Here is a 24,428-nt window from a genome sequence, read left to right as displayed (position 1 = left end):
ATCCATGTGGACTAGCAAGGCTGAGGCAGGCAGCCAGAATCTCCCCTGACCAGCTTTCCTGACGCCGTTTCCTAAACGGCCCCTCACCCCAGTTATCTTCTTCTCATTTTCCTCATATTTTCTTCCTGATACTTAACAGGAAACACTGTTGTTGCTGATGGGTTCATGATCTCTCATCCCCACTAGAATCTGAGCTCCAATGAGGGTAGGGACAGTGGCTTCTGTTTCACAGTTGGTCCCGGGGTCTAGCATGGAGCCTGGTACGCAGTAGGCACTCAATTAATACTCACTGATTGATTGACTTCATCCTAGGAGTCCAGTCTGGCATACAGACCAGCAGGTCAACACGAGCCACGTGGTTTCTCAGTGAGAATAGTAAAACCCCCCAAAAACCAAACCAGTTGCTGTCGAGTCAGTTCCAAGTCATGGTGACCCCATTTGTTGCAGAATAGACCTGCGCTCCAAAGGGTTTTCAGGGCAGTGACCTTTCAGAAGTAGGTTACCATGCCTTTCCCCCAAGGCACCTCTGGGTGGCTTTGAACCACCAACCTTTTGATTAGTAGTCAAGTGATTAACTGTCTGCACCACTCAGGGACTCCTGAGAACCAAAGATGGCAGAAAGAATGTGGGTTTTGGAAGCAGGAAGATCTGGGTTTGAATCCTGAGTCCACCACTGACAAGCTGACCCTAAGCACTCTCATAACTGTGAGTTTTAGCTTCCTCACCTGTGAGATGGCTGCAGTCAGCTGTACTCGGGGCAGCAGTGAGGGCAAAAGGCTTATAACACACGTAACTCAAAGGCAAATTCTCACACATGTTCAGAGACAGGCACAAGATGTCCGTGGCATCACTGTTGGTAACAGCAGAATACAACCCATACACCCATTAACAGGGAAATAGATAAATAAACTGGTATTTTTTTCATATCACAGAGAAATATATAGTAGTAAAAATAAACAAACAATACCTACACCAAACAACACGATAAGTCTCGGATATAGAATATTGAGTGAAAAGCACACCCCCCAGGAGGCTACGTACAACACGACACCCTTTTTATAGAGTTCAAATAAAGCTAAATTGAAGCAACATATGATCTATATATATATGGCAAAATATTTTTTAAAAGAAAAGGGAATGAAAAAACGCAAGACTCAAGCTATGGTTATGGGGACTGAGGAGACTGGAGGTGGGTGGAGGTGGAGCATACAGGCAGAGGTCAGGGACTGCGAAGGGCCTAGTTCTTGGACTGGTTGATGAGTTCACTGGTGTTCATAATAGTATTAAAAATTAATGAAATAAAAGAGGGCCATGTATGGACCAATGTTGACTGAGAGCGAACAGTTTTATTTAAATCAATTCCGTGTATTTGAGGTGCCCCAAGGAAAGAGAGCAAGAGAACACAAAATAAACGGTGGGTAATTTTCCTGTAGGGCAGTTCAGCTTTGTCACATGGGGTCACTATGAGTTAGAATCGACTGGACAGGACCTGACAACAGCCAACGACAATTTCATAGTTCACCACCCTGTCAGTTTGTTGTACTGTGGTGGCTTACATGTACCTGTGATACTGGAAGCTATACCACCAGCATTTCAAATACTAGCAGGGTCACCTATGGTGGACAGGCTTCAGCGGAACTTCCAGACTAAGACAGACTAGGAAGAAAGGCCTGGAGATCTGCTTCTGAAAATTAGCAATGAAAACTTTATGGATCAAAGAGAATATAGTCCAATATGGTGCTGGAAGATGAGCTCCCTAGGTTGGAGGGCACTATACAATAGCTGCAATAATGGCCTCAAATAAACCAATGATCATGTGACAGGGCACAAGACCGGGTAGGATTTCATTCTGCTATACATGGGGTTGCCATGAGTTGGAGCCGACTCAATGGCAATTAACAATGACTTCATGACCCTCTGAAGATCTCGAAGCCCTTGGAAATCCAAGTCCACTCTCAATACAGGACTTCCTGTTCCACTCCCTCCAGAACCCCCAGGAGATGAGTCAGCAGATGACCCATGTTTACCCACCTACCCCAGCCTCACTCAAGAGCTCGCAGCTTTTGCCTTAGAGCCTTCCACCAACCGGCCCCACCACACCTCTCTGATCTGTGCCCGACTCCTCCCTGCCCACCTCTTGGCTCCAGGCAGGTGGCCATCTCCCCCTGTGCCTGTCCAGATGCCCTGAAGTCACTGGAGCTCCAGGCACTTGCTGTGCTACCCCACGCCAGGGGCTGTGGCGTCAGATTCGGCTTTCCAAAGCTGCCCTGCTTTTCCTGAGTTTTCACTTCTCAGGCGGAGAAAAATGCCAAGCGGCTTAATCACAAGGGCTTTGATGTGATATCTTAGAGATAAATGGAAAAGCAGACAGGAGCCAAGAAGGAAAAGGACAAATGCCTGTTGACATGAGATTCCAGACTAAAATGATCCCCTTCCCCCCAGCTCAAAGCCAACCCCAGCCATGACTCGGTCTGCCAGACGCCAGGTGAGCTGGAAGGAAGGTGGTTCCCCGAGCTGAGCTGGCCAATTACAGGGCCCTGTGAGGCCCACCCCTGCCCATGTTGGAGAGTGGACTCAGACATAGCAGAGGAGATTCTGTTGGGCCTAAGGGAGAGGCCTGGGGTGCCCCCACAGTGCGGTGGGCATCCAGGAGGCTATCTCGTCCTGTGCAAGGGACAGAGATGGCTGCCCAGGAAGGGGACATGAGAAAGAGAAGGTGTGTAAAGTGAGGGTCTCCAACTGTGCTACAGAGAAACTTCTTTAAAGTCCACCGACCAATTTTACTTATAGGAAAGAAAGCCAGGGACAAGCAAGTCACTGTTACTGACAAAGCGCACCCAGGGCCTCATTAGAGGGCTGAGGAAGAACAAAGGGTCAGGAGCGGGGCAGGAAAGACCTTCTGGTTTATCACAAAACCTAGAGTGTGTAAAGGCATGGGAGGGGGCCTGCTGGCAGGGAAGACGCACCCATGGAGAGGCAGAGGGAGACCAAGGGGAAGAACGAAGTGCAGGGAGTTATCACCAGGAGGGATTCAGTGTGGATGCGACATATTGTTTCATACAGTGGTGGGAGAGAACTGTAAATAATATGCCAATGGACCGTACAATTAAAAGAACAAAAGCTCTCAAGAGGCTCTGTGCCCAGAGATTTCAAAAGAAGTGATCCATGGGGGGCAAACGGGCTGAGCCTTGGACAGAGCAGTGGTTCCAGCTTGAGAAAGAATGCCTATGTACCAACTGGCTGCCAAAGAGCGAAGTAAGAAAGGCCTGGATGCCACACCAGGCTTAGTGGGAAAATGTGAAGGATCAGCTACTGATGTCTCCCCTGGGTGAGGGACTGAGGAGTTCTGGTATCTGTACTGACATGGATCTAAGGGTGCACTCACAGCTGTGAAGAGTTTGGCTTTCCTTTTGAATGTACCCCTTCCTGCCACAGCTACCACCAGGATCCCAGAAACCCATCCTCAGCAGGTTAGAAGCTTCCACGTCTCTTCCTTTTCCTGCACCATCTATTCTCAGTAAGTCACCAGAGCCTGATGAATTCCCTCCTGCACATCTGTGCAAGGACCCCGCCGGTCTTCCCTCCACAAGGCTAGACTGCTGCTGGAGCTCTTTCGTCTCAGGGCTTCATGTTCCAATCCCTCCAGAACCCCCAGGAGATGAGTCAGCAGATGACCCATGTTTACCCACCTATCCCAGCCTCACTCAAGAGCTCGCAGCTTTTGCCTTAGAGCCTTCCACCAACCGGCCCCACCACACCTCTCTGATCTGTGCCCGACTCCTCCCTGCCCACCTCTTGGCTCCAGGCAGGTGGCCATTTCCCCCTGTGCCTGTCCAGATGCCCTGAAGTCACTGGGGCTCCAGGCACTTGCTGTGCTACCCTACGCCAGGGGCTGTGGCGTCAGATTCGGCTTTCCAGAGCTGCTCTGCTTTTCCTGAGTTTTCTCTTCTCAGGCAGAGAAAAATGCCAAGCGGCTTAATCACAAGGGCTTTGATGTGTTTCGCATGATGGTCTCCTGTGATAGCTGTCCCCCACCAGGCTATGGCCCAGGCCCGGTTAAGTTATTGGCACATGTGGGGGTGGGAGCTTGTGCATGTCTGACTGTACCTGATTATTCTCTCTTACACACACACGCACACACAAGCACAGCCTTCCCTTCAAAGCACTAAATGCATTTTCAAGGAACCTCTTTCTTGGTAGCATTAAAAGTGAAATGCAGAGAGGAGCAAGTGAGGACTTTGTCCTTCACCAACATACCTGGGCAGGTCCCCTAGGTGACCTGGCTTGGAATGAAGAGTTTGGGCCCTGACACTCTCATTCCTTACTCTAGACTAGTGGTTTTTTTTTTTTTTTTCATTATCACCTTCCCTAAGGAGCCTTTTCAGAGGTTTTTTTTTTTTTTCCTAATTGGTTCCCCCATGAAGTTTCATACCTATATGTACGTATAATGTATATCAGGATGTAGAGCTGTGCTTTATACATAAAAGAGTAAGATTTTTTTGGAGCCCCCCAAGGACAAATTTTCACCCCCTTGGGGGCCATACTCTCCCCTGTTGATCATACCTGCTCTTCTGGACCAAACCAAAAAAACCAAACCAGTTGCCATCGACTGGATTCCAACTGATAGGAACTCTACAGGATACAGTACAACGTCCCATACAATTTCCCAGGAGTGGCTCATAGATTCGAACTGTAGACTTTTTGGTTAGCAGCTGAGCTCTTGACCACTATGCCACCAGGGCTCCTCTTCTAGACCATTGGTTCTCAAAGTGTAGTCCCCAGACCAGTGGCATCAGTATCAACTGGGGTCCCATCCCAGAATGTCTGATTCAGTGGGCAAGGCCCCAAAAGTACATTTCTAATAACTCCCAGGTGGAGACCATGCTTTGAAAGCCACTATCATCATGGAAATTGGGTGTGCTCTGGAGTCCAAGAGACTTCGGTTCAAATCCCTGCTCTGCCACTCAGTAGCAATCTATGTAACCTTTCTGGGTCTTGCTTCCCTTATCTACAAAAGGGAGTAGTAATATGTTCCTACAGACTGTTGTGAGGAGTAAATTGTTTCCATTGGTGCCTAACACAGAGTCCCTGGGTGGTTCAAAAGGTTAAAGTGCTCAACAGCTAACTGAAAGACTTGAGTCCACCCAGAGGTGCCTTGAAAGAAAGGCCTGGCGGTCTCCTTCTGAAAAAATCAGCCACTGAAGACCCTACAGAGCTCAGCTCTACTCTGACACCCATGGGATCACCACGAGTCGGAGCCATCTTGACGGCAACTGGTACTGGAGCTCCTGGCACGTAGCGGCATCCCAGAAGGAGAGGTCCCTTCTCCTACTCTGGGGGATGTTCTAGAGCTGCAGAAGGCCCAGGGAAGAACATCTCAGCTGGGGAGAGGGGTGGGGGCTGCCAGGCACAGACAAGGGAAGAGAGGAGACTTCTTCAGCCTGGAGAAAAGGCAGTGGAGTGGCGTCTAGGTTGGGATGGGGGCTGGGGTGCAGGAAGCGAGTGGAAAGCCCCAGCATGGGCTCATTGACAACTCCACACACACCAGGGCTGCCAGGGCCCTTCTGATGCTGGCGAGGAGTCTGCTTAGCGTCAGTTACGGGAGGGAGAGAATCAAATGACAGAGCTCATCAGTCTAGTCTGTGCGGAAACTGAAAATGCTTCCAATGGTGGGGGGTTCAGACAGTATCGGAGCCACCTGCAGGGCTTGAGCAAACATTGCTGGGCCCCACCCCAGAGGTGCTGACTCAGGAGGTCTGGGGCGGGGCCGGAGCATGTGCCGTTCTAGCAGGTTCTCAGGTGATGCTGACGCTGCTTTGGGAACCACTGTTCTGTAGCCTCTTGTAGACGGACTGTCCGTGATGGGTGACAAAAAAAGGATGAAAAGTCTGGGGTCCTTGATAGAAGAGGATGGCAGGGCAGAATCCTGGATCTTAGGGCCTTTAGGGCTGCCCACCTGGGTAAGCCTGGCTTGTGGTAATACGGGCTCTGACGGCATGCCACGTGCTCATCTGAAGGGTGGTGGGCAGCAGGGGAAGTGGCTGACATCTGTTGAGAACCTACTATGTACCAGTCCACGGTAGGCACTCACCACGTGCCAGGCACTTTGTATCAACAGTCTTATTTCCTTTTATTTTCATAACTCTGTGACAAAGACACCACTGGCACCAATGAAGAGATGGGGAAACTGATGCGTTGAGAGTTTAAGAAACTCAGGATCACTTGGCTGGTAAGAGAAGTGTCTCTCTGGAACAAGTATGACTTCTCTGGCCCCACGGGGCTCTAAAGGTACATCTCAGGGCCAGTCCTAGGCTCCTCTCTTGTCCAACCTCACTTGTCCCCTCAGTCACCTTCCATCAGCTCTGCCCCCTCAGCCTCCTTTGGCTCTCTCTCTGTCTCCCAACTGTGGCTGGCCAGTTAGGGCTGCCACCATCTGTCATCTGGATGCTCCAATGGCCTCCCAGCTGGCCTCCTTGCTCCCGCCTGCCCTTACCTAACCCACTTGCTCCGCGCAGCCCACAGTGAACTTCACCAAGCATACCTGACCATATCTCTCCCTGTTGAACCTCCCGTGGCTCCCAGCTGCTCCAGGCTGAAGGCCACACCCTTAACCTACATGCAGACGCTGCATGGTCTGGCCCTGCCTCCCTCTGTGGCCTCATCTCTCCCCTGACCTCCCCTGGATTGTGCACCCAGCCCTGCCAAATTACTGCAGTTCCCCGAGTGGACCATCCTCTCGCACTCTTGCATCCTTGTATGCGTTGTTCCTTCTGCCTGGAACAAACCCTCCCGCCTCTCTTCCTGGCTAATTCCCACTCCCCAGTCAGTTCCTGGCTTAGATGACCCCTCCTCTGAGAGTCTCCCCAGGCCCCTAAGACGGCTGGGTTAGGCTCCCCTCCCATGGATCCCTTTTCATTTCTCATTACAGATGTTTTCCAAAACGCACACACGTAGAGAGAACAGACCAACAGAACCTGAGGCTGCCATCCTCCATGTCAACAACTATCAACACAGCCCACTTCCCCTTCATAGCATTCCACCAGGGTATTAAAGTCCCCCATTTACTGGTCCGTCTCCCAGACCAAACTTCAGGTTCTCCAGGCCAAGGCAGTGCCTCCGTCACCCCCATCTCTCAGGATGTTAGTACAGTTCTTGGTCCAGAGGAAAGACCCAGTCAACTGTTGGCAGATACTGAGTCCACGTTTGTTAAGCACTTGGTGTAAAATCAGGAGTTCTTCTAAATGCTTCCATGTCTCAACTCATTTAACCCTCACAGCATCCCTGTGAAGCTTGTGGCAGTGTTAGCTCCATTTTACAGATTGCAAGACTGACCCTTAGAAGGCTACACAGCCAGTAAGTGGTAGATGCTGAAACCAGGCAGTCTAGTCTAGAACAACACTTCCACAGACCCAGAATGTGAGCCACATGAGAAATCTTAAATTCCCTAGTAGCCACATTAAACAAAAAATTAAAAAGAAACAGGTGAAATTAATTTTAATAATATATTGTATTTAACCCAAACCAGAAAAACCACATTCCAACTCATAGTGACACTACAGGACAGAATAGAACTGCCCCAAAGGATTCCAAGGCTGAAAACTTTATGGGAGCAGGCTGCCACGTCTTTCTCCCACAGAGTGGCTGGTGGGTTCAAACCACCAACCTTTCGGTTAGCAGCTGATTGCTTTCCTACTGCACCACCAGGGCTCCTTATATTTAACCTAGATATCCAAAATGTTATCTTTTCGACATATAATCAATATAAAACATTATAATAAGATGTTTTACAGACTCTTGTTGTACTATCTTTGAAATCCTGAAACAGCACATCTCAGTTCAGGCTAGCCACAAGTTATGGATTGAATGGTGTCCCCCCAAGATATGTGTTGTAAACTTTAGCCCCTGTATTGGTTATAATCACTTGGGTGGCCTTTGTTATGTTAACGAGCGGTATTAGTATAGGGTGTGTCTTAAATCAATATCTTTTGTACTCAAACCAAACAGGCAAGCAGGAGAGCAGAGACAGGGGAAGAGCGAGGCCATGCCACATGGAGATCACCAAGGAGCCAAGGAATAAAAGCTGAAGAGACAAGGACCTTCCCCCAGAGCTGATAGAGAGAGAAAGCCTTCCCCTGGAATCAGTGCCCTGAATTTGAACTTCTAGTCTCCTAAACTGTGAGAAAATAAATTTCTGTTTGTTAAAACCACCCAGTTTTAGTATTTCTGTTATATAGCAGCACTAGATAACTAAGACACCACATTTCAAGAGTGCCATAGCCATGTGGGCTACCATAATGGACAGCACGGTTAGTGGCCACTGTCTCAGGCAACACTGGCCGCTCTAGAGCCTGCACTCTCAACCGCTTCTCCACACTGAAATGAATAAACAAGTAAAGGGAGGAAGAACTGGATGAGTAAGGGCCTTCAGGACCCCTGGGTCCTGAGAGTTTCTTTACATTATATCACCCCTTATAATCTCTCTGAGGGGTCCCTGAGCGGTGCAAATGGTTAACACGTTCAGCTGTTAACCAAAAGGCTGGTGGCTGGAGTCCTTAGAAGAAAAGCCTGGCGATCTGCTCCTGAAAAATTAGCCATTGCAAACTGCATGGAGCACAGTTCCACTGATACACATGCAGTTGCCGTGAGTTGGAAATGACTTGACAGCAACTGGTATACCCTCTCCAGCATCATCTTATCCACCACGGGGATTATTAACTCCATTCCATGGATGATGACCGAGGGGTGGAGAGACATGTTGCTGGCTGGTGGCAGAGCTGGGCCTCAAACTTCAACTCTGGGCTCCAAGCTCTGCGCTGTGCAGTGGGTAGGATGCAGCTGTTCCTTGAGGCAGGATGCCTTCTATCTAGCAGGGGAGGGAAAAGTCCGGAGGAGGGTGTCTGCTCAGACCACAGGCCAGCCTGCCGCTGGGGATGGGAGCTCCCTGGCGCCCTGCTCTGGTCTGGCCCTGGACAAAATACTGGCCTGGTGTGTGCTGAGTGCAGGCCCAGGGGACAGAGCAGATGGGGCCCATGCCAGGCTGTCCATGGAAAAGAACTTTGTCATTCTTCAGTCTCAGTTTGGCCAGGAGGGGAGGAGAAGAAATTGATGGCAATGGAGCCATAACTTACGGCTGAAGGCCTCTTTGTTCTTGGCAAAACAGAGGGGTCATTAGTACTGGGGAAAGTGCTGCTGTGCAGACATAAATTCCCCTGGCTGCAGGCCTGATAAACGGCCCAGAGCGGACAGGGCCTCTGAGTGGCTGGGTAGCTTAAATGTGTGCCCTGGGTCAGTGGGGCTCAAGTCGGACTCACCCATCACAAACAGAGCTCTCGCTGACTCTCAAGGTGCCCAGGGACTTGGGCTACCCACACCAGTGACCCTCAGGACTCAGCCTGGCTCCAGGTGCCTCCGAGGCCCACGGGTCTTTCCTTCAAATGAAACATTCCAGAGCACCTCAGGCTGGAATAGGCTTCCGCCGTGCACTCAGGGTCAGCGTGGGGCCGTTAACCATGAAGATCCCCTTGTCAGTAAGGCTAGGACATGAGGCACCCCTTCTGCCTGTTTCAAGCCAGACATGCATAGGCCAAGCCTCCTAAGGGAGGACTGCAACCAAATGCTACCAAGAGGCAGGTACGTGGGATCAGGCTCTTGGCAGACAATGTTCCTTGCAGCAAAGTCTACACTGGCTGAGGGAAGTGGACCAAACCCAAAACCAAACCTGCTGCCATTGAGTCAATTCCAACTCATGGTGACCCCACGTGTTACAAAGTAGAACTACTCCATAAGGTTTTCTTGGCCGTAATTTTTATGGTAGAGGGTCAGTGAAAAAGAGGAAGACACTTGAGGAGATGGACTGACACAGTAGCTGCAACAACGGGCTAAAACATAGCAACAATTGTGAGGATGGCACAGGCCTGGGCAGTGTTTCATTCTTTGTTAGATAGGACCTCTACCAGACAGAACCGACTCGATGGCACCTAACAACAACAATCTTTAAGGAAGAAGATTGCCAGGCCTTTCTTTCATGGTGCTGCTCAGTGGGTATGAACCTTTAGGTTAGCAGCCAATTGCGAGAGGCAAGGCCAAATCCTAGCTGCTGTCCAACTGCTCCCCTGGGGACTCTGCCCTCTCTGCCCATCAGCCTCCCACTGAGGCTCCTAGGGAGAAGGCGGGCAGGCACCAGTGGGGGCCAGTCTGGCTGTGCTGGTGCTCAGGATGGCTGGGGGAGACAAAGAGAACTGCCCTTTCCTCAAGCTGCTTGCCAACCCGAAGGGATATGGGGGGGCAGGGTAGGGGCAGGGCTAATACACCTGAGGTGGTTAGAGGGCAATCGAGGGCCACCTGTGAGTGCAGTGCAAGTACTGATTTACCACGGATGGCAAATATTTGCCACAGGTGCTGCGCCTACCCTTTCCACACTCAGAGCAGACCCTACCAATCGAACACTGAACTCTTCTGCACTCAGCCTGTTTGGCTTCCTTTGTGAGCTTCTTCAAGCAGCTATTACTGATCGATCAAAGTTGACATATGAGAGGAAACCCATTTGTCATCCTTTCTAAAAGCCCTCAAGGCACATCTGTGCTGGCAATGGGAAGCTATGCTAAGTGCTCCAGACCTCCTGGAAGTTACTGCCTCCCACGTTCACCTCCATATATACCCTCTCCCCGCGGTTTCACACCCTGGGTCTCCCTTTTCATCCCGTGGTCTGCACTTGGGAACCTGGACCAGGAGATTATGCCTTTGGAAATTCCGCAAGATGCTACTGCAGGCAATTGTCCCCAGACCCAAGCTCCAGAGCCCAGGAGCTCGGCCCTCCGGTCTTCTGCTCCAAGGGGACGGGTGAGGAGGTGGGGCTGGCTAAAGCCAGCTTTGAAGGTTGGAGAGGATCTGAGAGTCTGGGGCTGATGGCCTGGCACCCAGAAGGAACCTGGAATGGACCAGTGCCCTGCAGGATGGGCTCCCAGAATCTCTGCAGAGGTCCCGGTCTGGGCATGACCTTGGGCAGGTCCTGGCTCCCTGCTCTCTATCCCAACCATGGTGGGACATACCTAGAGCCAGCCCAAAGGTAGTGAGGAGATAAGGAGACACTCCCCACCCAGCCAGGTGTCCCCTTCCTGCTGCCACCTTATCCTGGCCCCCCAACTCCATTGCCAGTCGGGCTCACTGATGTTCCCTCAGGTCCTCAGCACAAGCCTCTTGTCACTTGGGAGGCACTTGCTTTGCTTCCCAACTTGCAGAACTCATGAAGGAGACCAGCACCAGCACAGGTCTCCCTCCTCTGCACACCCCCGAGGGTCCCGTTTCCCACAGGGCTCTGTCTTCCTGCAGAACAGCTCTCCTTCCTAGGAATGGCTTTGCCCCTAGGGTCAGCCCCTATGGACCACCTGCATCTGAACCATCTAGTGTGCGGGTGAGGAAGAACCTATGGAATGAGAACCCGTGGGTGCCATGGACTCTGCATTTTTGGTAGGTTCTCCAGCCAATTCGTGGTCATAGTGGACTTTGAGAACCCACTACCCTAGGGATGACATTCATTCATCCATCCATCCTTTCATTCCACAAGTACATATTGGAGTTAACTTTGTACCAGGCACCAGAATGCAGAAACAAGAGTGGGGTGTGAGGGTGGCAGCAGAGACCCAAAGCCACACTCCTGTCAGTCTGGCATTTGCTCTGGCCTTCGGGTACCCTGGGCTTAAAGGCACAATGATAGTCACACCAGCAGCTGCAGGTCACAGGGAGCCCATAATACCTCTGATTTCCTGTGTTCCTACCAGCTAATCCCCAGCTTCCCAAGGGTATTATTAGCTATTGGCAGTGACAGTAATAGCCATCACTTATAAATCACATGCATTAATTAAGCTCTTTACATATATAAGGCATCTGACCCTTAAACCACCCATTTTATGGATGAGGAAACTGAGGCATAGAGAGATTAAGTGATCTGCCCAAGGCAATCTGGTTCCAGACTCCATCCTCTACATTCTTAATCACTACGCCTTGCTGCCTTTTGAGTTTTAGGCAGAAATGCCCCAATAATGCTACTCTCTGCTCTCAGGGGTGTGAGGCGTGTAGGGCAACAGGGTGGAAAGTAGCCTGGTGACCTGACATCCTGACCATCAGCCTGGCCTTCCAAGATGCACCAGGCCGGCCCTTCGCCGACTAGTGGGGTGAGCAGAGAGGCTACGTATAGAGTGTGTATCGGGGCAGGGAGTAGGGGGTGGGGTGGGCGGGACAGAACCAGAGTCCCTGGGTGGACTCTCACCAGCTCCCTTGCCCCAAAACCACCCAGCCCTGGGACAGCCCAATGGAGCTGCCATTTTGTCAGACTCTGGGAGGGGATGGGGCATCAGGGATTCCATCACCTGGAACCATCTCTTTACTCAGTCACCAGCCTATTCAACCAAGGGATTTGGGTGGGAAGGAAGGCTTATGTACCTCCCCCTGCAACATTCCAAGTGGGAATGAATTTCTAATGGTTGGAAATGTGACAGAACTGTGAAAAGAGCATGAAATCAGCCAAAGTGGCAATTCTATTGGCTCTAAAATGTTGTGAAAGCTGCCACCTTTTCATCAAGTAAGGAAAAGAAAACCATGAAGGAGGTTAGATGGGAGCCACCACTGTCCTGGGCCCAGAGCCCCAAATACTTGATGCCTCAGACCTTGGACCATGGTACACACCCCTATTGCCCTGCATCACCCACACAGAGCCCACACATTTTAGGCTCCATCGGCATCCCTGTGCCTCTTCTCCTCACCTGTCCCCCTCATCCTCCAACCAGGAGGTCCTCTTTCGGGGTCCTCTGTCAGGGCTCTCTCTGGGGTCAGGTCCCCTCATACGTCTATCCCACACACCCAGACTCTCCTCAGGTGCAGGCACATGGCTGCTGGACCTTACCTGAGACGATTGTGTAGCCAATCCCCCGGGGACGTCCTTTATCCTGGTCGATGGCAGTGATAATGCGTACTGTCGTGCCCTGGGTGGGAGAGAAGAGGACTTGTGTTGGGCTGCTGCTGTCTTTCTGTGTAGCTGTGCTGGCACCGTCCCTTGGCAGACTCCTGGCTGCAAGGCCAGCCCAGGAAGTAGGTGCCAAGTGCTCAGGCTTCAGCTGTCCCCATTGCCCCTGGGACATAAGCTGAAGGCCCCAGGCAAACTCTGCAGTGTCCCTTGGAGAGGCGCAACCTAGCTGTGCTATCACCACCCACCCTTCCCCAGCTCCTCTCATTCGGATGAACCACCCACAGGAGAAGAGCTGAGGGAGGAGCATCAGGGAGACAAGATACCAAGTCTCTATCTTGACCTCCCCTCAAATTGCTGTGCCCCTCTCTGGTCTGTTTTCCCACCTTACTATGGGTGACAGCAAACACCCTGGGACTTTATGGGTAGTCCCCACTGAAGGCATATTGTTTTCCCTAGGGTGTAAGTAAAGGAGACTGTCACAGATCGATTATGAATGAAGATACCATAAATCCCCAAAGTGAGTATCCCCACTATGGCCCTACAAACCTTGCTCATACAGCAGTGCACCCGCAGTTCCTGCCTCAAATGGCTCTGCCCCACACCCTGTTCATTCTCCCAGGAGTACTGGTGGACAAGGGGCCAGCAACCGAGGCTACCAGCATGGGGAATCAGGGGTCCCTGCTTTTGAGAAGCACGAATCCTGTGGGGACGGGTCAAGGCCATGTGCACGGACAGCAGCTCTGCGCATACGGGGTGCTCATATGGAGAAAGGTCCAAAAAAAATGCAGAAGTCCACCTGGAGGAGCTGCAAAGGGTTGTACAGAAGGTGACATTTAGGACGGGTCATGAAGGATGAGTAGGAGTTTGCCAGGGAGAGGAAATGAAAAACAAAGGAGCTCCAGGTAGAAGATAACAGCACGTACATGCAAAGGCTATGAGGCATAAACAGTTCTTCTAAGAAGAGATCCTGGCATACAATGGGTACATTCAAGCATTGAATGATCAATTGATCGACTAATTGATTGAACTGATTAATTGATTGAATGAATAAATGAATGTACACATGAGAGGACCCTAACATCCTAGCTGCACCCCCACCACTTGCCAAGTTGCCCCTAGCCCAGGATGACCTTCACTTTCTCACCAGGCCCCGTCACATCATTGTGCATGCCAGCTGTGTCTGTCTGTCCACCTGTGCCTGCCTGAGATCTGGCCCCAGCCTGCAGCTTTCCCTGGGTGATGCAGAGCAAGACAGGCCCTGTCCCCACCCTCTGAGGACATATCTAACAGCATATGCATGTCCAACGAAGGGCTCCTGTGGCCTTGACCATCTCTCACCACGCATTGCTCATTAGCTAGAGTCTGCAGGCTGTACCCCTGCCTCATCTGAGCACCCTTTCCTGTGAGACAGGCTTGTTCTCTGGCAGGCAGGCTGTCTGCCCTGGGCGGGGGTGGGGCCCTGGGCTGCACGATCCCTCCCCTCTTGCTCTTCCGGGTCTCTCTACAAGAACAGAAGGAGGCCCCCACATCTTCCTCCCAGACAGTGTTGCTCACAACTGCCACCCCGTCCTCTCCTAGGCCCGGGGCTGCAGCATCCAGGGCCCCTTTGCATTTGGCTAAGGGAAGGCGAGAGTATTTCAGGAGCAATGTCCCTTCAGAGAGCTGAACACAGCCCGGAGGCCAGGCCGAGCAGAAGGCAGGCCCTGACCCTCCCCTGACTGAACCTCCTCAGACGGCATCTTCCCCGAAGGACAGCTGCTCCGGCCAGGTCCCCTGGAGAAAACAGACTGTTACAAAGTGAGAGAAAGAGGCCATTAAACTAGCATCTCCCAAAGTGGGCTCTGAGGGACTTGAGTCATGAGGCAAACTGTGAAATACCAACAAAAGCAGCAGCTATCTCCCCCAGCCCCCATATTTTAACTTAGTATTTTGAGTAATCTTAGTAATTTGAGCCTTACAAAAAAGTTGCAAAAACAGTATAAAGAATTCTGCTATGGACAGGAGCTGGCTGAATGGACATGGGAAATACAGGGTGGAGAGGAGGAGTGTGCTGTCACATTGTAGGGAGAGCAGCTAGGGTCACATGACAACGTGTGTATACGTTTTTGTAAGGGAAATTGATTTAAATTGTAAACTTTCAGTTAAAGCACAGTTTAAAATATATATAAGAATTTCCCTATGCCTGTCCTCCAGCTTCCCCAAACGTTAACCTCTTATATAACCACATACAATGATCAAGACCACTCTGACTAACCTATTAAAAAAAAAAAAAAAATAGACCACAGGAAATCGTTGTCAGTTGTCCCACTAATGCTCTGTTCTGGACCAAGAGTCAATCCAGGATCCCCTGCTGTATTTAGCTGTCCTGTCTGCTCACTCTGTGCCCAGCTTGCTGTGAACACTTTGAGCATATTAGCTCATTTAACCCTCACAACAACCCCATGAGACAAATCCCACCCTCATTCCCATTTTACAGAGGAGGAGACTGAGGCACACAAGTTAAGTAACTTTTCCAAGTCTCCACTGCGAGGAATAAATGGTGAAGCCAGGATTCAAATGCAGGTACCTTGGCTCCAAGGTGCCCAGCCTGCCTGGCAACGCTGCCTCTGTAAAACTCTGTAAAAGATCGTGTTAGGATAACGATAAACCAGAAAACCCAGATCAGCTGCCGTGGAGTGGACTCTGGCTCCGGGCGAATCCGCGTGTTTCAGAGCAGAACAGCGCTCCACAGGGTTTTCAATGGCTGATTTTCTGAAAGCAGTTCACCAGGTCTTTCTTCTGAGGTGCCTCTGGGTAGACTCGAACCTCCAACCTTTGTAGGTTAGCAGCAGAGGGCATCGGCATCACCCAGGGACCCCACAATAACGATTACAGTCATTATTAAAGACGCTGCTACGGCCAAGCACTATTTACAAGCATTAACTCACGTAAGATTTGGGAAAACCTTCGTACGTCACCCCTCGCTTGGAGGTTTGCAACGTGCTTTAGTGGCCCAGTGATCTGCTTCTGAAAGGTTACAACCATGAAAACCCTATGGAGGGCAGTACCACCTGGAAACATACAGGGTCACCACGAGTCAGAGTCGTCTCGATGGCAACTGGTTTGATTTGGCTTTTTGGTTTAGTGCAGTAAAGGCTCCGAGAAATAATAAAGTGGTAAAGAAAGCAGTTAGCTTTTGTTCTTCCCAGGCTTTCTTCTCTGAAGACAGACTCTTTCAAGTAACAGCGTTAAGAGCCCCGGACTCAGAGGTCCATGGGAGGTCATTTGGGAAGCACTGCATTAGACTTGAAGGATCTACACTAACTACCCAACCCCAATCACCCCAGAGACCTCAGTAGGTCTTCCCCTCCCGGGGTCACAGGAGAGGCCTGGGTCTGCCCCCAGGAGGAGGTCCTAAGGGTACAAAACTCTAGCCTGAGGCCCCAGCTGCCAGGAAAGGCTCTCTTGACACCCATGGCTCTCTGCACAGAGGGGCAGCTCCCTCTGATAAGGCCCCATTGGCCTGGATCCCACATATGTTCTCCAGGCTGTCTCTGCTCTCTAGGGCCAGGGGCTGGCCTACAGGCTAACAGGCCCAATGCCTATCAGAGCACCATTCCAGAGAGCCACTAAGCAATAAACCTCTTGGGCAGCTGCATGCCCCAGGTGTAGCACCATTGAGAGGCTGGAATGGACTGGACCTAGGATAGTGTGCCTTGGGAGGACAGGACCAGGGCCAGCGGTGACCTGCACAAAGACAGGACCTGGTTGCGAATGAACCCTCAGTCCTCAGAGCCCTGTGAGCCATCCTTGGGCATCCTGCCCTGGGCTATCCATCTTGGGTGGACAGGGATCACAGGAGGCCGGCCGGGCTGCAGGCCCAAAGGACAAGGTGGCTTGCTCTCCCTGGGAAGGGCCATGCTGGAGCCTCTACAAAGCGAGCTCTGATGGGCTCCTGACAAAGTTTGGAGTTTCATCTCTTTTTGGGTAAATAAATCCATTTTTAATAAAACCTTGAGCTCTTAATACAAGTGCAGCCAAAAAGACTGGAAACATTATGAGAAGGAATTAACGGGGAGAAGTGAGGGCTCTCGGGAACCCGTGGCTCTTGTTTCAGTCTCGATGATTATATTTTCAATATACCAAAACTTATTTCCAAAGACAAGGGGGTGGAGGGCCAGGAGCGGCACCTTTGCTGCAGCTGCTCTGCCTGCTGCTGGCTCTCAGCGGGGGTCTCAGCTGAGACCATACCAGCACGTGGCCGGGATAGCAGGCAGGCTGGTCGGGGGCCCAGGTCCAGGACCTGTGGGGCTTCTTCCCTTCATGAAAGCCCACATTGCCAAGGAGAAGGGGAGCTGCTGGGGAGTGAAGCTGTCCCCAGAGCAGCTATGGTTGGGCAGGCCAGGTGCGCAGGTCTTCGGGGTCCTGACTCCTCATGATGGAGGTGCAGCGTGGTGCTTAAGCGTTTGGACTGTTGCCGGCCTGCCTGTTTGAATCCTTTGAGTAAGTAACTTAGCCTCTCACTGCTTTGTTTTGCCCATCTATAAAATGGGTATAATGATATCACATCCCTCAGGATGTGAAACATGTAAAGCACTGAAACAGGGCCTGATAAGTAACAAATGCTGTAAAAGTGACTGTTGTTACTAACTGAGGCTTCAAACTACTCGATGAAAGCTAAGGTGCCTCTTCCCAGACAATGTACATACACGCAATATTTTTCTAAACAATTCTGGCAAATTCAGACTCCCTGACACCCTAGATTAATAATCTCATTCCAGAGGTAAGGAGTTCTCTGTGCACTATAAGAAGAGCTAACAGCCCACAAGGAGAACTAGCATTTACTGAGCACCTACTATGTGCCAAGCACTGCACTGGACAGTCAACAGATTCTCTCACTTACTCCTCACAACCGCAAGTGGTGAGCAAACTGAGGCCCAGAGGGCTCAGGGACTTGCTTAGGGTCAGCAGGTGCTGTAAGTAGGTGCAGTGCGAGTGGCTCAGACTGGAGGGCTGTGTCAGGGGTGGCCTGGGGCAGGCCCCATGGCTCTCCAGCGTAGGTGAGAGGGTCCAGGGCTCTGTGCCCAGTGGGCGTGCCAAGGTGAGGGGTGGGTGAGCTACAGCGAGGTACGCAAGGTGGCTTGGGCACTGGTAGGGCACAGTCGAGAGAAGCTGGGACTTTTCTAGAAGGAACCATGTTTCTCCCCTTCTGTGACCTGGCCTTTCAAAGAAGCTCTCGCCAGGACAGTAGCTAAAGCAGGGATCTATGGGGCGTCTACCAGGACTGGGAACTACCAGGCATCCAGGGTTCAGTCCATCTTCTTCACTGAGACCAGTCCATCTTCTTTGCTCAGCTGGGAGCCCCCCCAATTCACCCCTACTTCCACCGCAGGATTAAAGACTTGAAAGGTGAACCTGCATTTTCCTTCAGGTGGGGGAGGCACCCTGAGGAGGCGGAGGGCGGTGGAGCGGAAGGGGACTTCCGACGAGAGCTGCCACAGCAGATTCTGAGGCAGAAAATCCTATTTCTCAGTCCTTAATTCCAGTCAATTCCAGTCAAAGGGCTGATAGGCATCGGCCGGCGGTAATTTGTGCAGTTTATCCGCTCTTCTCACCTTCTATCGGCCCTTCACTGACGGGCAGGCTGACATGCTGCCGCTCGAGTGAGGAAATTAAAATTTGATGCAATAATCCCAAATAAGAAGGATTTTATTAGGTAATATATACACTTTAGATGAGGCATTCTGGCCTGATACACTGATAGAGAGAGCCATACATGCTGGGAGCCTCAGATAAAGAGGGGGTGGAGGGAAGTGGGAGGGGTCCCGACAGAGGCCGGGTGTCAGAGGCAAGGCTGGGAGCGCTGCACACCTGGTCCTCGGGCCCCTGGGCTGAGCAGGTGATAGCGTTCAGCTCTGCCTGGCCTGGGAATTTCTGCATTAAATTGGGCTCCACACTTTAAAGGGACATGGAGGGCCCGATGGAGGCACAGAAACTGATTAGAAGCCTGGAAAAACCAGGCTTGGAATGTTTGAGAATCAGCCTGTAAAAAAAGCTGTGGAAGAAAGGGGGAAACTTGAGAATTCTTTCCAAGTATGGAGACAGGGAGGAAAGACAGAGGGGTGTCAACACTGAGGATGATTCTGGGGGTGCTTCTCAGGGGAGTCTGAAACCCCCAACTTGCCTCCTGGTCTGGCTTCCCCAGCCCAGTCATGTCCCAAGCTGGGGGCTCAGACTGCCCTTCCAGGAGAGGGGCTCCAGGAGCTCCTGGGCATTTGGTTTTAGTGCCCTGGCAGGGGCAAAAGGGCAGCCCTGGCAGGGCAAAGAGATTTCAAGATTCCTGCACCTGCGTAAGGAGAATCTTCTCAGATGTGAAGAAAATGGACGTAAAGAGTAGGAGCTAAGGTGAGCAACCCTTCCAGTTGGTCCAGGTCTGAAGGGTTTCTCGCAGTCCCTAGGTGGTGGCAACAGCGCACTCGACTGCTAACTGAAAGGCTGGAGGTTCAAGTCCACCCAGAGGCACTTCAGACGAAAGGCGTGGCGATCTACTTTGGAAAAATCAGCCATGGAAAACCCTACGGAGTGCAGCTGTACTCTGCAACAGAGTTGACTCGATGACAGCTGGTTTGAGGGGTTTCTTGGGACACGGGACCTTCAGTCACCCTAGCAGAAGCCCATGGAACCACCTGGAGAGGACAGGGTGTGGCTTTGCACAGGGTCCTGCACAGTCAAGGGGTTTAATCAATGCCTGATGGCTGAGTTAAAGAATAAAACTTGCAATAAATGAATGGACAAGCTCAGAAGTCTGCAGATCGGATATGGAAACACAAAATAGTTGAATTGAGTATTAATCTGTTAAGGTGTGGGGATGCCAGAAAAAGAGAAACTGGGGGGTCTCAGAGGACACAGACCACAGACACCCCTCTTGCTGACTACTGTGACTCTGAGATGAAGATGGAGTTGGAAGCTCCAGGTCAGTCTGACTTCTATCACCAGTTGACCGACCAACCCACTAACCACTGCTCTTTATCACCTGCTTGTGATAAAGCACTTGCTGGGTGCTTTACACAGGCATCTTCAATCCTTAAAACCCCAGGTGAGAGAGAAACTATTACAAGTGTTATTATCCTCTTTTTCCCATGGAGAGGCATGTGATTTGGCCAAAGTCCCCAGACCTGCTGAGTGGCAGCGTGAGGACTCACTCTGAGTCCCCTGGCTGCCCAGCTGGCATCCTATCCCTTACGTCCATCAACGAACTGGTTTTGCACATCTTCTCCAAACTCAGCTCTGGCTAGATGCCCTGAGTGACCCAAAGGAAGCCCCAGTCGAGGTCTCAACGCATGGGACTCAGGCCCTTTGAATACCAGGGGCCATAAAGTCACCGCTTACCCAGTGGTGAACATTACAGAGGAGACCATAATTAAGTGGTAAATATGCAGTCTAGAGAGAGTAAATTCTATCAGAGTTGAGGGGAGAATGGTTGCTCTCTGCAGGCTGGTGGGGATGAAGCCAGAAAAAAAATTTAAGAAAGAAGGGGAGTGAGCTAGGAACTAATGGGTGGGTGGGCTTTAGGTTGGTAAGAGAGCAGACAGGAGGGATGATGAGGATCGGAGGATGGTGGGGGGCTGGTCTGACCAGTGCATGTGGTCACTCAGTCATTCATTCACTTCATACAAACTTCTTGAGCCCCGGCTATGACTATGCCCACAAACAGCCCCCCACCTGCTGTACCCTGCTTCCAACCCAGCAGGGAAGCAGAGGTTGAGCAAGCTGTCTCAAGAGCTCTGAGCACCAAGAAGGAGACATTCAGGGAACAGGAGGCAGATAGTAGGGCCTCGCCTCATCTGAAAGGTCAGACATGGCCCTCCTGAGGAGACAGTGTGTAAGACAGCCCTGAGAGCTGAGAAGATCTTGACCTGGCCATAGGGAGGGGTAGTCATGTAGGGAGAAAGAGGTCTGGGGAAGGCATGGGAAATGGGGTGGGCTGGCCAAAGCAGAGACAGCCTCAGTCCCAAAAGCTGGCAATGGAACCCTAAGACAGAAAAGCGGGTGGAGGGTACTGAGATTCCCTTCTCTGCCTTCAAAGCAGGTTCAAACACCCAAGTCCTCCAGACCACACCTAGTCCCGGGAAGGAAGTAGCCAAATTACTACCCCACACACCTGGAGACTGAAGCACAGAATTCCAAAGTTGCCAAATCAAGTATGCCAGTGGTCAGGGCAGACCATGGTCTCCAAATCGGGGCAGGCCTCCCTGACCTGGGGTGGCCTGGGAGCGGGGTCTGCACCCCAGCCAGGTAAGCCCCCCCGTCACGCTCAATCTCGAGAGTTGGTACAGCCTTGACATCTTTGAGCCTTAGCTGGGGGTCTCCAAGTTACTCTCCAAGCCGTGTGCCCTTCCTCTAAGCATACTGAGTTCCCCCAAAAGAAGGGCCACATATTTCTTTCTACAAAACCTTCTCCTCAAGATTCATTTCTAAGGGGTTGTGTCTGCTCAGACGAAGCACCTTTTCCTAACTTATCTGCTCAACACAAGTGTTTTATCCTAATTTGCACAAAAGCATGATGGCTACCAGATAAGAGATGCCTAGCACTGCCTGCCTGGCCCACAGCTGAGGAAAGGTGCCCTACATCAGCCCAGCTGAGTGGGCAGACATGTTTGTTCTCTAAGACCCCCTGTCACAGCTGATTGGATGAGGGCTTGACACATGGTCCAAGGACAGCCAGTCTACAGGCTAGCTGATGACCTATGACCTTGAAGCACAAAATCATGGGCATAGCCAACTAGGCGCCTCTCTTGGAAATCTGTACTTGAGAAACCCAAAGACTGAGCAGTTAGGAGGGGCAGCAGGAGCTGTGAGCTCACAAGGCAGAGCCAGGGCCTGAGAGGGCGTGAGGAATGGAGGGCAAGCCGTGCCATCTTGGAGAGTAGAGCCCTGAGCAAAAGGGCAGTGTTGGCCGGCCGAGAGAGGCAGACCGACCTGTGGGAGACATGGCAGGGCCACACTGATGTTTTGTGGAGCCTGACTGAGTCCAAATCTACCTTCTAGCCCAAGTTAGATTTTTCACATAAGTCCCTGTCATTCTACATAAAACCTTATGAACCCTCTCCTTTGCATGCATTAGTCTTTGTTCTTTGTCACTCAGAACCCCTAAAGATGAAGTGAGTGGTGAAGACATGGGTGTGGTGTGAAAAGGGGGTTGGGGTTTTCACTTGCTAGGAGACCCATCACTGCCATCCATAAGGATTAGGGGGTAGGATGTGCCATCCCACCAAATATGGCTCCCATCCCTAACAGCAGCTCAAAGAGAATCCCTCAATGGCCAGGAAGGTCTTACCGGAGGAGAATGCTCATAGATGTTGGTGCTGTAAGGCAGGTTGATGAAGATGGGGTCCATGTCCTGGACATCCGTGATGATGATGGCCAGGTTGGCCAAGGTGGACAGAGGCCTGGTCTTGTCTTGATCCTTAGAGAAAAAACAGAGGACATAGCCTTAGATTGAGTGATGTTGTGGACATGCACACATACACACATGCACATGTATATGCACCCACACGTGACACACGTGCACACATGTGTGCACACATACATATGTACTCAAGCTCTCCCACAAGGTAGAGCATTAGTATGTGGAACTCAAGAAGTCTGAGATCCCACAATCATTCTCTAAGCAGTGCAGGAAAACGCAAACAGGACTCGTGAGGCTCACAAGATGGTGGCTTAACCAACATCACAGAGCAGGGCCAGGTTAAAGCCAGATCTCCTGCCTCACCCTCGACATCTGGTGGGAAGGATGACTGGCTTGGGATGAAGAGATGGTGCTGTCCTTAGCTCCTTTGCTGTACCAGCCAGGTGGCCACTGCCCCTATCCGTATCCACTTCCAGTCCCCCTTGTGCCAGAGCAGCAGGGGAATGACTGGGGTGGGGACTTCTCAGGAAAAAAGGTCCTTTGGCTGCAGAGTGGGTTACTCTAGAACTTGAGTCCCAGCTCTGGGGTCTGAGTTTACTGGTCAAGTGACTTAACGGCTGAGCCAGCAGGGGGCACTCCAGGGCCTATGACATTTAGGAGACTGGGAAGGAATCCCCTTGTGGCCAGGCAAGCATAGGAATTAAGTCCTATAAAAAGCTCACCGAGAAAGGAAACCAGAAACCTATTACCCTAAAATACACAGCAGACGGTGATAAACCCTGTGAGAAGCCTGCTGCCGTTGAATAACAACAGCCAATAAAAATAGCTTCCACATGACAAATTAGATTTTATGCCAGACACTGGGCTAGGCACCTCATTTGCATTTGTAAGTATTGTTGTTGCTGTTGTTGTTGTTAGGTGCCGTCAAGTAGGTTCTGACTCATAGCGACCCTATGTACAACAGAAGGAAACATTGCCCGGTCCCACGCCGTCCTCATGATCCTTCTTATGCTTGAGCCCACTGTTGCAGCCACTGTGTCAGTTCATCTCATTGAGGGTCTTCTTCTTTTTCACTGATCCTCTACTTTACCAAGCATGATGTCCTTCTCCAGGGACTGGCCCCTCCTGACAACATGTCCAAAGTATGTGAGACGAAGTCTAACCATTCTCTCTTCTAAGGAGCATTCTGGCTGTACTTTTCCGAGACAGATTTGTTCATTCTTTTCACAGTTCATGGTTCATTCAATATTCTTCACCAACACCATAATTCGAAGGCATCAATTCTTCTTTAGTCTTCCTTATGCACAGCCCAGCTTTCACATGCTTATAAAGTGATTGAAAACACCTTGGTTTGCGTAAGATGTTCCTTACTCCTTAAAGTGACATCTTTACTTTTCAATACTTTAAAGAGGTCTTTTGCAGCAGATTTGCCCAATGCAATGCATCTTTTGATTTCTTGACTGCCGCTTCCATGGGTGTTGATTGTAGATCCAAGTAAAATGAAATCCTTGACAACTTCAATCTTTTCTCCATTTATCATGATGCTGCTTATTGTTTCAGTTGTAAGGATTTTCGTTTTCTGTATGTTGAGATGTAATCCATACTGAAGGCTGTGGTCTTTGATCTTCCTCGGTAAGTGCTTCAAGTCCTCTTCACTTTTAGAAAGCAAGGTTGTGTCATCTGCATATCGCAGGTTGTTAATGAGTCTTCCTCCAATCTTGATGCCTCATTCTTCTTCATATAGTCCAGTTTCTCAGATTATTTGCTCAGCATACAGATTGAATAAGTACGGTGAAAGGATACAACCCTGAAACACACCTTTCCAGACTTTAAGACCACAAAGTATCCCCTTCTTCTGTTCAAACGACTGCCTCTTGGTCTATGTACAGATTCCTTATGAACACAATTAAGTGTTCTAGAATTCCCATTCTCCTCAACATTATCCATAATTTGTTATGATCCACATAGTCGAATGCCTTTGCATAGTCAATAAGACACAAGTAAACATCTTCCTGGTATTCTCTGCTTTCAGCCAGGATCCATCTGACATCATCAGTGTATCGTTGGTTCCATGTCCTC

At 50.7% G+C, this 24,428-nt stretch overlaps 1 protein-coding gene across 19 annotated transcripts in view; it reads right to left on the bottom strand.

Annotated features, from left to right (window-relative positions):
- The window catches only part of CDH23 (cadherin related 23), a 524,046-nt gene that overhangs the window by 280,203 nt on the left and 219,415 nt on the right, over nucleotides 1-24,428 (bottom strand). For all 19 annotated transcript variants that reach the window (XR_010318119.1, XR_010318120.1, XM_064269675.1 and 16 more), the window contains 2 exons: nucleotides 22,278-22,406; nucleotides 12,899-12,977 (listed from right to left, as the gene is read on the bottom strand). Coding sequence is in view for 17 of the 19 variants with exons in the window: in XM_064269675.1 (XP_064125745.1) it covers nucleotides 12,899-12,977; nucleotides 22,278-22,406 (208 nt within the window). In the remaining 2 variants the exon portion in view is untranslated. The remainder of the gene's footprint in view (nucleotides 1-12,898; nucleotides 12,978-22,277; nucleotides 22,407-24,428) is intronic.

The sequence above is a fragment of the Loxodonta africana genome, chromosome 16 (assembly GCF_030014295.1).
Source record: "Loxodonta africana isolate mLoxAfr1 chromosome 16, mLoxAfr1.hap2, whole genome shotgun sequence".
NCBI classification, from domain to species: domain Eukaryota; kingdom Metazoa; phylum Chordata; class Mammalia; order Proboscidea; family Elephantidae; genus Loxodonta; species Loxodonta africana.
Note: the sequence above shows the minus strand (reverse complement) of the source record. Positions and strands in the feature narration are given on the sequence as shown.